Below are 16,714 nucleotides of genomic sequence, written 5' to 3'. Positions count from 1 at the left end.
CTTGTCTGTCGTACCAGACCTCTGTCTCTACGCAGAGCCATGGTGGCCAAAAAGTGGCCAAAAGCCAGTGCTTGGAAAAAGATAAGCTGGGTTAAGGTCTGAGGCTGTATCGAAACTCGTCTGTGTGTCCCCTGTGTATGAGCACTGCAGACACCACCAGCTCATGGACAGAAAAAAACCTAACCGGTAACTCTAAACCTGAGTGAAAACATAAGTATTATTACTTTTTAGTTGAGTATGGAGGAAATTCAATAATCTAAATGAAGGGCTTCTCCCAAGCTTGGTTTCTCTGCTCTCAGCTTCCTTCACCTTTTCTTTCCCCTGTTCAAATATATCTTTTTTACAGTATTGCCTTCAATTGCCTGGCAATGACAGGTAGGCACAAACCCTCATCAAAACCACAGTGTATATGCCTTTGAAAATCTTACATAAAATGCAGCTATACTCATAAACAAAAAGAGAAAAAAGTAATAGATGCAAAAAAAAAAAAAAAAGTGAAGCTTTACTCTGTCTTCCTCTATTCCAGATCCTTCCTCTTTCACACACCTAATTCAATCAGCATTGTAACCGTGAGAGAGCATCTGACAAAAATAGACTTAACAATAATCAAAAGACCTGAAAAAGAAAGAAAAAACACCTGCTAATTATTAAATAAGCCAGTCTTAGTCTGGTACATTACTTTTTATAGTATGGTCGTATAAAATGGGTCAGTGGGTTTCACAGAGGGTGACTGGTAATATATAGCCCTTTATCTTTTATTTAAGCAGAAAGAAGTACTGATTTCACTGCAATATCAATGTGTCCCTTGAAAGTAAATACAACCCTAAATTCAACCACAACCCTTAACAGCCCGCATTTATTTATTCTTAAACATGCAATCAATTTTGTACGGCAGCTATATCTGCAGTTTAGTTAGAGAAGAGTCTTTAATAGAAAGAGGCTGGCAATTTTGAAAATCTTTTTTACTACTATCAATTTACAGTGAACAGCAAATGTTTATTATTACATTGCTTACAGAGATTTAACATTAGCTTTGGGGGAAAAGACCTCCAGTAAAAGAGCCATTGGGCCAAAGTGTCACTTTTGTAATTACTTATATGTTTGCCCGTCCTGTTTTATATTTTTAACAAAATATTATAATTTCCCAGATGGAGCAATTTAATTTCATGGCTTCTTGTCACATGTTTTTTTCTTTCCAGGATTCATTTTGGATCAGGGGAAGATCTACCACACACTGAGGAATCACAGGCTCACAGATATTTGGACTTCATTGTAAATTCAGTTCAGCTGACAAGATATTCGAACAAGTGACATCATTCCGAAACACACAGCTCAAATCCGGTCTCAGACATCCCTTCAAATTTTCACAGCCTAACTAAAAGCTTTCATATAGATTTGAATTAGACATTTAAATATTCTGAGAAAATGTCTTGTCTCTTGCAGTTAAGCTGGATTCTGTGGCTCTCAGTTTCACAGTGAAGAACATTTAATGCCCTGATAATGCCAAGGGTGAGGGGAGTCTTAAGGAAATTGAAAAGAAACTTTTCTCTGACTTTCCTCCAGATTTTGTTAGCCACAGAAACAGTCAGAAAATTAATAACGTTCATTATCTCAAAGCAGTTAAAAAAAAAAAAAATCTTTAAAATCCACACCTGTGCGAGTTCGATGCCTCCCAGCAAATGAGAAGGGAGCAGCCAGAAACATGTACTTCACCCATGGAAAAAGAAAGGCAGTGAAATCCTCAGAAAGCTAAAATACCCTTACTTGTAGCACAATTGCTTGCGGCAAAAACTTAAAACAATAGGAAAGCTGGATCAAAAGGAAAGCTGGAGAGATCAGATTTCTCTCTCCTGGGTGGGAACCAACACAAGAGTGTTTCCAGGTAGTTTGCTGTCAGGAAGAGGTCAAGAACAGCCACAAGGGAAAAGTTCCTAGAGAGATCAGTTCTTAGTGTTTTTCTCACTGGCCAAGAGGAGTGCCAGCCCAGCTGAGTCCCAGCCCCAACTCTATTTCCAGACAGCAGTTTAGGCAGTACCTTCTGCTGCCCTTAAGTCAGGGGCTGCATGGAGCAGCATGCTTCTTCCTGCCCTGATCCCTCCCATCCTGTTCCTCAGGTCAAAAAGATCAATCCTTTCAGACTCCATCCTTATAGAAAATAAGAGTAGCAAATGATTTATCAGAGGTGAAGCAAACTGGCTGCCTTAAAGCAAAAAATAAAAAGAAACTAATTTAAGCCTTTCATGGCTTTTTTTTTAATAACTGTTCTTACATAAACAGTGGAAAGTTTGTGTATCAGTAGAGCTTTCTGTTGCATGCTATAGGTACTAGAGATGCTAAGCACCAGGCTCAGCAAAATAACCAGTCACCTGAGTAAACCCACAGACGTTAACTGGTATGTGTGCAAATCTTGCTTAGTTGGGGTCTAAAACTTCAGGGAATTCTGCTAAGGACCACTCAGTCCAAACATCCTTGCTTTACAAAGATCCTGAAAACCATATTTATATGCTTCTCAAATGCCATTCTGAAGTAAGGGAACATGACACTGCACAGGAATAAGAATGAGATGCCCCCCGAATAACAATGTGCTTTCAGATAGAATCTGGCAGATTTGAAATTAGATAAATATTTGCAAATTGGAATTTTTCCCCACTTAGCTAGCTGCATGCCTGCTCTAGCCTATTCAATAGATGCCAACAATTTAGGGTAATGCATAAACAAAAATCTGAAGTTTGACTTAGAGATTAAATTTGAAGAAAGTAAAGAAATTGATGCAATGAGGAATTATTAGGAACAGCAAAATAAAAAATTATCTGGAACAAAACATCATCTCCTTTCTCACCTTGCACCTAGAAATCTTGCAACATTAATTCAGGTGTTATGTGTTTTAAATTACCTAGTTCAACATTAAGGGAGAAAACACACATCTATTATTTCTTACTCCTGCCTTTGCCGCCCAGCAGCCCTTCACCTGGTTTGTAATTGGTCACTCCTCTAACAAATTGCTTCTCGGACTGTTACTGTATATTTGTGTTTGCACAAGACGCCTTTATTCTTTGCAGTTACATATTTAGCAGCTCTCGGTTTTTCAGCAGGAATTTTACCCTGTCATTTCCTGTTTAGTTACGGGTTGAGCTCGCTTTTGTTTTCTGCGCTGTTTACTTGGTACCCTGCTTCCCCCACAGCCAGGAACCACAGGCTGCTTGCTAACTCCTCAGCCTCCTCCTCGCCTCTGCCACCACAGCTGTGTTTTCATTTATGCTCCTAGTTAACTCTCATACAGCCCACTCAAACTTTTCCCCTTTTCATTAATAGTTAAAACACTGACATACTCAATCTTCAAAAGCTTCCTGAATCAGTGATCTGCTCACAGAAGGCACAAGCAAACTGAGAAATCAAGAGTATGGCTCTTTTCCTAGCTAAATCCATGTCATCACTCAGAGAAAGGACCCACAAAGCCAGTATTGCTGGTGACCAGTCCAGCAAAGGCCAAGGGCATGGAGTGCCCACACTGTGCCCCGCACACAAAGGAATACGTGTACAAAATCATGATGTGCATGGGGATGTGCCTGGGGTGGGATTCCAGCAGGCAGGGGACAGGAGTAGGATGGGATAAAGAGGCAGATGGAACAAGAATGGATGGCGAGGGTGTATAAGGCACAAGAAGGGGTGAGAAAAAGTCCAAGGAGAACTAAGAGAAGAGCCATACTGGGAGGAATAAGAGAAGGTGGTGAGAGAAGAACAAAACAGAAGGTGAGGGTATAGAAAGCAGGAAGAAAGATTAAGAAAATCCATCCTGCCAGAAACAGCACCTCTTGTCAGGCAGACAGCAGGTGCTGCCTGGGGAAGAGCTGATTCACACATCTGGAGTGTAGGAACCAGAACACCTCTACCTAAGAAAGAAAAACTAAAAATAAAAGACTCAAAGGAGGTGGGAGAAGGTGCCATACTTTCTTCTTTTGGCAATCCAGTGCTTCCCAACCACATGATATTTTTCGAATAGCTTTCCAGAGAAATGAGAGCTGTATTTCCAGATCCTTGCAAGAGTCTTGACAGTTCATTTCATCATTACCTCGTCCAACATGAGCCGTTCCTGCCCTCCTCTTCATCTTACTTCAGACTTATTTTTGAGATAGCTGCAGCCACAGCACTTCCAGTGCTTTGGCGGCACCTCCAGAATGAGATTTTCCCTTTATTCGGGGCCTGCACAGGTCCTAGGGGAGTCACTAATGGAGAAGGCACTGCCATGCAGTGAGGGACACTGATGGCACACCTGCACTGACCTACACAGCTCTGGGGAACTACTAATGCAGTCAGTAGCTGCTGGCCAACTGGTATGAGCATGGGTCCTTAACCTTGTCTGCAGCAGCCTGGGGGGCCATCTACGCAGCCAAATTTTCTGCTGCAAACTTTACCTTCAAGTGGCTTTCCAAACCTGTCCTGTTCACCTTCTGACTGACTTTGAACACTGAGTCTTAGCTCCCTGACTCTTGCACTTTCAGTACTGCCACTGCATCACAAATCACTGCCAACGGATAAAACAACCTCTTACTAAAGCTACTTTTTTTTTAAACCTCCCCTGGAAGCCTTATTACAGAATAGATTTGATGAATTTCTATCCAATGCACTGCACCACTCCTCCCGCCTGACAGTACCTGGAACAGCTTTCGGAGAATCTGCTCAGTTGCATTCTGCACATTACATTGTTTTCCTTGCTGCAAAAATTGTTTTAGAGTCTTATAATTAAAACTTTCTATTAAAATTGCATTAATTTTTTCTCTGTGTAGGAAAAGTAGCCTACTGTGATCAACTAAAGAGTAGATGGTTTAAAAAAACACCTTACCAAGTACTGAAGGCTGTTTAATTAGGGAAAGCTGAACAATTTACCTGAAAAAATGGATTTATGAAAAAAAAAGCAAAACAATTTAAAGAAATTTTTGGTTTCCTAAAAAGTGGTTTCATAAGAAAATATTTAATTTTTCATAATCTGTTTTCAGAGGAAATATGAGAATATTTTAATAAAAAAACCAATCAATTTTCCATTTGTCAAAATTTCTAAACACTTTGAGGACTCTTTTTTAAAAAGAATCTTTCCCCCAAAGGAAGAGGTACAGGGAAGATTTAGCAAGGAGACAAAATCCATGGTGAAAAACTTTGGCAGAAAATTTTACTTCTACTAAATTTAGCTAGCAGTGAAGACTACATTTTTTGGTTAGAAGCTCTTCTTAAAGCAAGGTGTTTGCTGGCATGTTATTTTGATAACAAGCACAGTAGGTTGACTTCTTTAATAAATGGGCACAAACCCCAGAGATTAGAAAGTCTCAGAGTCAGTGACAAACCCCTGTGCAGCATCTGATTTCTTTGCCAAAACAAGAAAGGTTTTTAATAAAGGTCAGGGAGAAATAATCTCCAAAGACAACAGTGTCTCTTTCCCCTGTATGTTTACTCTTTTACACCCCTTTACAGTTAAGGCAGACCTTAACACACACACGCACACACAAAAGGAAACAACAACCAAAGAGGAGGGGAAAAAAAAAAAAAAAGCCTGAAATTTTAGTTACACCACATGTGGTTTTCATTTGTGAAAAATGAACAAGCTGTTTGTGGTTAAACTGTCTAATCTGCTGTTATCAATCTAGCACTGCATTCAAGATTTACAGGATACATCAGCTTCTGTGCCACATTAGCTGTAAAAGAGAGAGGGGGTGGGAGGAAAAAGGAGGAGGAGAGAGTTTATCCTGAGGAATAATATTTCCAATGCAGCCACACTCACACTACATCTGGTTGTGCTGGTAGCGGCAGTTAAATTGAAATATTTCACAGCGTGTGTCAGAAACATGCAGAATGGTAATTATGACAGATCTGATTAAGCCTGAGTGCCACTAGCTCCCTGGCCAGCTCCGGTTGTGCAGGTGTGACCTTGTGCGTGCCTGCGTGTGTAAATAAAATTAATTACAAGCGAGAGGGCGAAGGCTTCAGTGACATCACAAAGCGGAGAAACTCCCAAGGGGGAGACCTAATGGAATATTTTCCCTCAGTCTAATAATACAGTTCATATTGACTTGAGGTAATTAGTGGGATCATTAAAGCAGTTTTCCCGGCGTATTTGGCTGCCTGATCAGATTAGTGAAAATGTTCTTCAGAACAAGCCCTGTGTGGTCTGCCAGAGAAGGAGGAAATAAAAAGCAACAAAGCATATTTTGGAATGATAAGCAGCGCTGGACTTTTTGCACGGCATTTTGCAGGGCCAGTCCCAGGAGCCTGGGTGCCTGGCTCTCCTGACCAGTTCAATCTTTCATCCCAGGTGCACATGCTCCTGCTGCACATTACCTGAGACTTTTTAATTTTTTTTCCTCTATACTTCAAAACTATGCCATCTCTACCCCTCAGTGCTTAAAAAAATCAGGTAGAAGACTTGTGGGAGTGCAAGCCCTAGAAGAAACCCATTAAGATAACTGGGGGAAGGAAGAAGAATAAATACATGATCAGCTCCTCCCCACCTCTCCCCAAAAGTCTAACAGGAGACTGAAGGACTGGTTTGAGAATCAGTAATGTTTTCATTTCCTAATGAGCTTACCCCACCAGAAGAAGAAGGGGGAAAAAAAGCAAAAAGTTTAGCTATGATCTAAAGTCTTCCACAGTAACAGAACACAGAGCCCTAATCAAGAAATGGACCATTTGTTTAAAAACAGTCTATTGAGCATGCTCTACCTTGCAAATGGAATATGCCAAGCTCTGTCACAGATGGCAAGCTTTGACAGTTCCCATCCGTAGCGTCGATACTCGACAGTTCAGCACAAGATCAGTGACATTCTGTCTCATTAGAGCCACGCTAATTATCACAGCTAGTTTCAGGGGAAACCATGTGTTGCAATGGTCAATTTGAAGGAGTCTGTGCATCAACAAACTGGTAATAAGGATCAGACACCTTATTATATGACAGCATGCTGCCTATGATCTGATTTACTGAATCAGAGGTACTGAGGCAACACTGAAGCCTGATGGGTTATGGAATCGCATGTACACAATGTGTAGCTGAAATATGCTTTAAAAATAAAAGGGAGCTATAAAGAAACAATACAAATAAAAATTTTTAAATGGTAAAGTTATAATGTGGAGTTTTTTCATTTGTCATTAAGACATGCAGAGATGTTAGAGATCTTGTCAGCCAGTTTTATCTTTAATCAAATCATATAAGATAAATAATTCAAAATGAAAACTGTAAAATTATGGATTATGCTAAATTATAATTCATTCCATACTCTGATTTTTCAGTTTCAATAACATGTACCAAACATTCCTTATGTTGTGCCGTCTTGCTGCTTTAACATAATTTTATATTTTGTAAAGAGCTCTCTCTTCTTGGCTCTCTTTTTTCATTTGTACATTTAATGACTTAAACTTGTACTTGTCCTAGCTTCTCTCACTCATTTATGCTCTTACCACCAGAGAAAAAACATCCAACCAAGACGCCCCCCCTCTGCTGTTTCTGGACACCTGCAGGCCGCATCCTGCCAGGCACTCAGTGGTCCCAGCACCTCCCAGGGATGCGCCACAGGCTGTGGCTGCGAGAGCGTTAAGCATTAACTCCCAACCAGCGCAGGGCAGGTGTGCACCGTATCCCTCCAGGGAAGCTCTCCTCAGGGCTCAAATACGCTCAGTTTCCTGAAGCTGTTACCAGTCCTTTAAACGGCAGCATTTGAACAGCTCCTGCTGCCACCCGCCTGGCTGGGAACCTCCAGCCTCAGCCGATTTGACCTCATGTGTAAAGCATGCTCAGGAAGCACACTTTTTCATCAGCGTGTCAAAAAAATCCAGCCTCTGCCTTACGTGTTGAAAGGGCTACCTGGCTCCAAGGAGCTGTTTGAAGAGGTCAATATAATCCTCTTACCAGTTAAAAATTTTCCATTCTGTACCTGTTTCTTTGGCTTGAACTATTTCAGGTTTTAATGCCTTTTTCCCCCTCCTCTATGTAGATTTACAAGGGCAATTGCATGCTAATGTGAACTACCTTGAAAATTTTAAGGTGGTTTCTCTTCAGTGCATCTTTATTGATTCATGGAGTTGCTGTCTATTCTTTACTAGCAGGAACCCGAGGCTCACTGACGTCAAGCCACTCCACCGAAGTCATACCAATAATGTGGGATATGGTCTACCATGATCAAGAGATAAGAGAGTCAACTAAACTCAATTTTTCTACCCTCTTTCAGAGAAGTAATATTTTAAAAAAAGCTAAAGAAATTTCCTGAGCTTTTAACCTTTATTTCTGAGAGAAGATGTTGTAAAAGAGACTAGGACATGGGGCAGAGGAAGGACATGGAGCATCCATTTTTTCCCCCCACTAGAAACCTGAAAATCTTTTTCCCTCCGACCTGGGCAAGACAGAACACACTATGACTGTGTAACTCGATATTTTGTGAAAGAAACAAATCAGCTCTATCTGCCAAGTTTCACAGTTTCACTGAATGACATGCTGCTTCATGGGGCAATTCTTGATTGCATGCAAAAGCCCATCTTGCTTTCTCAGTTCACACTCTTCCTCTTCCATCCCTGCTGACACCCGATCCCACCCCGACTCCTGCTGCTCATGGCACCTCTTCAACTGCCAGAGCAATCACCCCGAGGCAATGAGGGGGGGAGGAAGATAACATTAAAAAATAATAAAAAATAGATGCTGTTGTGTGTTTCTGCAGCTAATGTTTTCTAACTACTGTATCTTGCCTTCGCACCAGGGCGAGGGGTTTATTTCCAGGTGGGCCTGTGAAATGGCAGACCTCGGAGTACATTGTGTTTCCACCTCGCGTCTCCCTGTGCAGCATCCCTCCCTGCTCCACAGAGAATCCATTGTACACTGAGGTTCGGGGGGGGGGGGGGGGGTGGGTGGTGGGGGGGGAAGAAGGTTTTTAAGCCAAGATTTAAACCCAGGAAGTGACTCAGCTGCTCTGAGGGAGACAAAGGCAGGAGAGAACTTGACAGAGAGCAGGGTGATGGTCGAAGGACTGAGTCCCCTCCTGCCCTGCAGGTTTCACCCCTCTGGGCAGCCTGAGGTGCAGTGCCCTGAGGAAACAGCTTTGGAAATAAATTTCAAGATCCCCTCCGAAAGCCACATTGTTACCAGAGGGTTACTCTTGGTGATAAAAAGGTTTCTTTTCCTCCCGCTGGAAAATAGTTGAATAGATTGTTCTATATCTGCGGTAATGGCATGTTACATCTCTGTGCCAGATCCACAATACCGTGCTTGTTCAGTGTGGGAAGCTGTTTAAAAATGACTTTCCTGTTAGAGTATATAGCTTAGTCTCTAGATGGAAAAAGCCAGATCAAAGATATAGCATTTATAAAACTGCTGGTTAAAAAGATAAAAGTGAGATAACAGACATCAATTTTTCACTATAAATCTCTGGATTTACTACAACATTAAAATTTCCAGTAAAAGCAGGGTTTTATATACCTGAACTCTAATGGCCTATTCTGAAAATATTTATGTCAGGAAAAGCATGGTATTTGCATGCCAAAAGCATTTTTAGTGCCAATGTTTAGCATTCCCTCCCCATTTAACTCCTTCTCATTTACTCATGAGTGCTAGATGCTCTGCCTAGTGCCTACCCCTTGGATCTCCTCACACAGCCTCCTGGAGGAGTACACTCTGGGTGCGTACAAAGGCAAAAAGTCAAATATTTCTACTTAAATAGCACTACACAAAATACTTGCCTCATGGCTCAGGATGGAGTCTCTAGCATGGTCTGAAACCCATGATTTTACCTCCACACTTTGTATATGAAGCTACTATTAACCAAAGTGAAAGACAGGGACGGAAGGACAAGAAACGGAGCAACACAATGCAACAGCTCAGAAGTAACAGGTCAGAACTCTACGTCATTAGTTGAGGCTTCTGGAGGTATGCATAGTACTCCATTAGATTTATTTTAAAATTAAAAATCAAAGCATGATTCTGTGAGAACCAAGTGTCTCACCTTCCACATACAGGCATTTTCATTCAGTGAGAAGGGAAGGCATTTGGCATGGATGGGGCCATAAACAGGCATCGGCAGGACTGACGCTGCAGAGAAGTATCGATTTCACCCACTTATTTTACTACAAATAAAACTTCTTTAGGTAAATAATGCAGGCTATTGGCCTTAACTGTAGTGCATGGGACTCTCAGAGATACGGAGCTTTATATTACTTCAGTTTTTGCAAACTGTAATTTCCTAAATTTAAGAAAGCTTTAGCAATTTAAGGTGATTTTCAGCAAAATTTTGCTTTCTTCCCTGCTTCATACTAGCACATGCAAGCCACGGCTTTTCAGGATAAGCCATAACATAAATCTAACTTCTCAAAACGCAGCAAACATACAGAAACACTACAAATCTCTACCTGCCTTATCTCTCAGGGCTCTTAGATTTGGGGGTTTTGTTTGCTTGTTTGTCTGTTTTTATGGAATAAAATTAGATTTCAGCATCTGTCACCATCAAGAAAAACTCATCCCTGGCTCCCACATGAGAACATTGTAACCACTGCACAGTTACTGAACCATGATACCTTAATGATCACTACGCAAATCAACTTTTTTTTTTTAAATAACGAAATTAAGACTGTGCTTCCATAATTACTTGAATCATACTTTCAGGTTATAAATTTAATAAAAACCCAATATGATGAAATTGTAAAAGTAATGTATGCCACACAATTTTATGTGTGGATCCTTTTAATTTAGGGTTATTATTTACATTACATATAATATATATATCTATTATATATAAATACTATATATATAATATCATTTATTTAGAGTTATATTTAGAGTTATTCAGGTGTACTGATTACATTTTAGCAAATAATACTGTTGGCATTGTCGTTCTACCATTAAGAACCAACAACCTGGGAGAAGAGACAAAACACTAGGTAAACCTTTCTGTCTTCCTTTTGCGTGCATTTCTGCAAAGCCCTCTTTTCAATATAATCTCACAAAAAAACCATGCAGGCCTATTAGACAGACAACCTACAATAAAACCTCAAGATTTTAAATAGTGACATTAGGTGCTTTGCCAATTAAAGTTCTAAAACTCCCCAAAGATATGATGTATTTCAGGAATTTGAATTACAGTATCTTCCTTAGCTCCTCAGTATAATCATATTAACTTCTAAAGTATATATTTTGAATTTAACAGATTTGTAATTTATTCTGTACATAATATATCGATCCTTAAAAACATAGAAACTTAAAAGATGTACAGAATGTATGCATTCCTATACGGGAAAAGAATTCAGCATTTGAAGGAATTTGGGGACACAGTCCTAGCTGTGTCCCCAAACCTGTTCAAACCCATGTGCCAGATAGGCCCTTTTCTTTGGAAAAGCCAACAAGCTGCCAGCAAAGTGCACTGTGAAACTACAAGCAGGCAAATCATCCCTCACCTAAGCCAGCACATGATCTCTCTAACAGCCCTGCAACCTCTGCCTGATCCCATGACCTCTGCCACACCAGGCCCCAGCACCCAGCTGCTTTGCTGAGCATCAGGTCCACATGTGGTTGGTCCTCCGCCACTAAGGAGGATTTACAAACAAAACTGTTAATCAACACATTATTTTCTAATATGTTTCCTCCTGACTTTTCACTGTAATGAAGTGATTATTCCAGGATTTCCAGTTGCACTCTTGCCAAAGGCACTAACACAGAGCAAGGGAAGATGCTCGTTTTTTACCTTGGCGCTACCCAAATAGAAGCTCCTGTAGCGCATCATTTAATAGCAATTCTGTACAAAGTGCTCTAGTCAGCAGAACATTACCTGCAGTCTCCTGGCTCAGGCAAGCCCAGCCACCTTGCAGATGCTGGCTGCTTAGACATCCAATCTACTGTTGACCCAAATCAGTTTATTAAGAAAAAAACGAATAAAATGAAAAGGCCTTCCACCAAACAACTACCTTTGTCCCCTCAGAGCTAGTTTAGGTCACATACGGTTTTATACCACAACTCCAGACTGCACTCAGACATTAATCAAGTTTTTATATCCAAAATAAGATAAAACCAATAATGTTCAATTTTAGTGATTTTAAAAAACAAAACTGTTAATCAACACATCATTGTCCTTCCAATTTTTCACTAAAACCTGGGTTATCTCAGGATTTCCAGTTCTGAATATGGAACCAATGTCTCCAAATTAAAAAAATACCAGTAATAGATCTCTCTCAAGAGAGGTTCTCTTAGAGAATATGTTTGAACAAGCCTTTTTTTTTTGCACAAAGGAGACTTTTGTGCCCCAGGAAAAGTTTACTTGTACCTCTGAAGAGCTCCAATGCAGAAACTTTTACAATACATGTACCTCCTTAATGTATGTGGCATTGCTATGTATTTAAAGGTTATTAACTGGGTGACTAGTAGTCAGCTAGTTCCAGAAGACCCAACACATCCAGTCTACCTAGGAGGTCACTTCTGCGAAGCAGTTTTCTAGTACAAATGACACTTTATCTAACCACAGACCTGAAAGCTTGCTAGACACATAGGTTAACATTGCATTCCTGAAATTGGGGATAAAAATAACCCCTGGGAATACAGGTATAATCGTAAGAGTAAAATGGAAACGAACTATGTGTTTAGTGTTGTTTTCTGTACTTGGTAGCAAATTTTGTACAAGAATCTAAATTTTATACCAATGCTCAAATAAACCTGCACTGCATCCTCTGGAAACTTTTGGGCTTCATTTTGATTACCTGTCCCTTTGCAAGTCAGCACTGGAAGAACTGATTCACCTAGAAATTTTAAGGCTTTGCACTTAAATAAATATACTATCACACAAATCAGATCAGAACGTAATTATGTGGGCTGGTAGACTGGCTTCATACCTTAGCTTTGCAGAAGACTGCAGTGGAAAGGGGAAGGTGCAGAAAACGGACAGTTCTTTAACCCCAAGTTGTGACATGTAAATAAAGACATCTGAGGAACACACAGGTTGGAAGCTGCTGTAACATTCTATCATAATTAGAAACATTTCAAGAGCTCTGTAATTTCCAATCAAAATTACAGTAATTTCCGATATACAAGCCATGATTCATGACAGAATTTTTACATTCCATGGGAGATTATAGTGGCCTGATGTATGACACACTGAGTACAGCACTAACATAAACAATTCAGTTTAATGTTTAAACAGCACTTGGTGTTTAGAATCCCACAATAAAAGAAACATATTATTGTTGAAATTATCACTTTGACAGTGATTGAAGGGTAGACAGGCATGTGGCCTATAAAGCTATAATTTTTACAGTCCACAGCTTGAGTTTAATCATTTTGATACAACATTTCCAAAATATCCCTTTAAATGCTCCTTACACCGTATAACTTAAGAGACAACATCTTTTCCATACAATAAAGTGAACTCCAAAATGTGAACAACACAGAAGTCAAAAGTTAAAGACTTGCTAAAAAGAAAACCAGCACTAAAATGCTGACAGCCCAAGAAACATCGGTCTAACTGAGCTTCATTAACTTTCCTTGGAAGATGCTGAATTTTTATATGAAGCAATTTTAGAAAAGGAGTAGTGATTAAGTGGATTTAGCATTTAAACTAACGTGAAAATTCAACATTGCAACCATTGGCGCCTTTGCCATTTCTTTCAAGCATTTGTATAACCACAGTTCTAGTATTTCCCATTTTTCTATATGTTTTTCCTTTACTTCTTGAGTACATTCTCACTTAAATCAATGCTTTCACACACTCCACTGATCTTTCTCAGAAGACATGTCACTTATGATAATCACACCCAACAAGTGCCTGCTGATTTCCCTCTTGCCACTAAACTTGACAGAAAATCTTCAGTTGAAGAAAACAGAATAGGAAACCACACAAAAAAGGCTTAAAACTGAATATGCAACATATACGTATGCACACACGCAGGTAACCAAGCAGACATCGTGTTCCACAAAGAGCGCATGTTTTTTCTCAACTATAACTCGTATAAATGTAATCTTTTGAGGTCTTTTTTTTTGGTTTGATTTGGTTTTTTTTGACAGTGCCATCCACCTCTCACACACAGTCTCACCAGTGGGTCTGAATAAATATTTTTATGCAAAAAAACCAGCACTCCATTGCTCCTTGTTGCAGCACACGTAATTGCAAAACACCAAAGCCTCGTGATTAATTTGGCAGCAATACCCAGAGTTTGCCCACAGCTTTTGCCACATCCACACCACCTAAGAACTGATGAACCTGATGCCTTCTCAGCCACACCAAGACCCATGGGCACACAGGGAAGGTTCTGGCTGGTACAGAAAAGGGAGTGAGAGGTCTCATGAAGTCACTTCTCTACCCTGCCTGGTCCAGGGGAACTAGAGGTTACCTCCAGACTCAGCAAGGAGCTCTGAGTTGTTGTACTGGGCTGATACACTGACCCAGCCACCCATTTTAACTCACATAGAAACTGATCTGGGGGAACAATTGCACAGGACAGGGAGCTCTTTGCACCCTGGGAGTTTTACCTGGCTTTTGGTTGCCGCAACCTTCGCAAACAGTGCTTGGGACACCTTAGCTCTCTTCATTTCCTGCTGAATCTCATCATAAATGGAAGCATTAATGTTCATGGAATTGTTTTCTGGTTTTCCATTCCTCTCTGTAGCAATAGTAGCAGTTTTGACCTAGAAAATATGAAACATTTTTCATTATGAAAAAGTTATTTTCCTCTCTTTCCCTCCCTAAGTAGTTCCCCGTTGCATTTTACTCCTTTTATCCAATCTTTCTCTGATATTCTTTCAGCTTTTCAGAGAATTAACATTATACATTATCTATGGTTCAAGCAACTGGGAAACAGGAAAACTCAGTGCATTGTAACAGGTGAGTGCATCTGAAATACGAGTTACCAATAACAGACCACTGCAAATTTCAATGTCACAAAATAAATTAGGTGGAAACCTGTCAAACAGTCTTGTAGAGACTTATAAATCCTTACATGATTTCTTTGCCCCACACAAATTAAATAAAAATTGTAAGTGCAACATAAAAGAATCTCTAATGAAATAGAAATCTGACCGATATATCTTGATTCATGTCTCATGCCCAGTACACTCAAATGCATGATAATGTTGAAAAGTTGTGGCTTTAGATTGAATTTTTAAAAATTTATCTTATCAGTTTAGTTCTTAAGCAGTTTATAAGAGACAGTTCAGAATAATGCATACTTTAACCACTCCATGAAACCAAGATAGAACTTTCTTAAAGCTACTGATTCTAGTTGTATTTCACTTCCATACATCAAATATTTATTCTTCTTGCAGTCCAGATTAAATAAACACCAAACATGTAAACAAGACAGAATGATTACAGTACCACCTTTATGCTGCATCTGCAGCATTAAGGAAAACAACAACAAAAAAATACATCAGTAGCAACATGATGTGCAGGAGACTATCCTTTCCTTCATCCTCTGGAAATGATGGAAGTGATGTTTCAACACCAAGCATCATCCCACCAGGGTTAGACTGCAGTTTCTGCAATATCAGTTGAGAGGTACAAAAAATCAGCAGATACTCAGCTTATCCTACAATATTCTCAGTAGTTAAGGATAACGTCTGTCTTTAGCAGTTACTCTTGCAAGGCTTGCTCAAGATTAGTAGACCTAATGGGCCACTAATCCTAAAGTGGATCAGAGGAAAGGAAAAACTGGATTTCTGCCAAGAACCCACAAGGTGATGAAACAAACAAAATCAAACCTTAAGATTTCAATTCAAACCTACTGATTCATACTGAGGTTATTGAGAGCTGAATTAATTTAGTTATTCAGAAGTTACACATCTAGTTTAAGATAGTCATTCAGCCTAATTCTAAGTCTAATGGACAGAGCTTGGCACTTCCAGAAGGTGATTCAGCCTACCCTTAAGTACATGTCTAAACCCACAGTTTCACTATCAGTTTGATCCAGTGCAAGTCAGCATCTTCCTGTGCTCTGAAGTCCCTTGAGGTTCAAAAGGAAATCATGACAATGTGATAATTCATCTTCTTATCTCACTCTCTATGAGCTTTCATATGTCACAGGTCTCACGATAGGAGAGCCGAAGGCTTTGGATGAGATATGTACTTAGGCAAATCAGCAGCCCATTTTTTCCTAGAAATGCCATGCTCAATTTGTTTTAGCTATCATCCACAGTGCTTTTAAGATAAAATAATCTAGCCCCGAAACTGGGAGTGCATGCCACTTTTGCTGAGCCTGATTTGTCTATCAGGCTTTTCAGGAACTGTACTAACACACTCCCATTAACTACAAGGGGCAAAACTCCAGCGAGAGCAAGGGATCCACAAGCACTTCCCCTTGCCCGCATTCCGGCAGGCATTAGCACTTTCTGGTGTCTGAAAACAAGGGCCCTAAGTAAAAAGGGAAATGAAGAAAAATCCCAGAATGTGGCATACAGTTAATCATGTGGGTTTTTTTCCATCTGAAAACAATTAGTACTTTGCAGCCATGCCCTTTTCTGCAGTGTGACATTTTACCAGTGACATTGCAGCAGAGGATGGCCAAGCCTATATCAAAGGCTGTTCAGAAATATTTGAGGTGCCTGGCAGCAGGCAATGTGAGGAGCAGCACCACAAAACTCTCTCCTTCTCACTGCAGAGCAGGAAAAGGTATGCCTGACACTGGGCATATCAGTACAGGGCTGCAAGAACAGGTGCATCTCCTGAACATCATACAGTGAAATCATTTAAAAATACAAAATCAATTCTATAACCTCCAA

The 16,714-nt window shown here is 40.0% G+C and overlaps 1 protein-coding gene across 1 annotated transcript in view; it reads right to left on the bottom strand.

Annotated features, from left to right (window-relative positions):
• Nucleotides 1-16,714, bottom strand: part of SATB1 (SATB homeobox 1) — a 74,864-nt gene that overhangs the window by 12,437 nt on the left and 45,713 nt on the right. The window contains 1 exon segment of the mRNA XM_032108435.1: nucleotides 14,471-14,626. Coding sequence (XP_031964326.1) covers nucleotides 14,471-14,626 — 156 coding nt within the window.

Source organism: Corvus moneduloides, chromosome 1 (genome assembly GCF_009650955.1).
Source record: "Corvus moneduloides isolate bCorMon1 chromosome 1, bCorMon1.pri, whole genome shotgun sequence".
NCBI lineage: Eukaryota > Metazoa > Chordata > Aves > Passeriformes > Corvidae > Corvus > Corvus moneduloides.
This window is presented reverse-complemented; position numbering and strand designations above follow the sequence as displayed.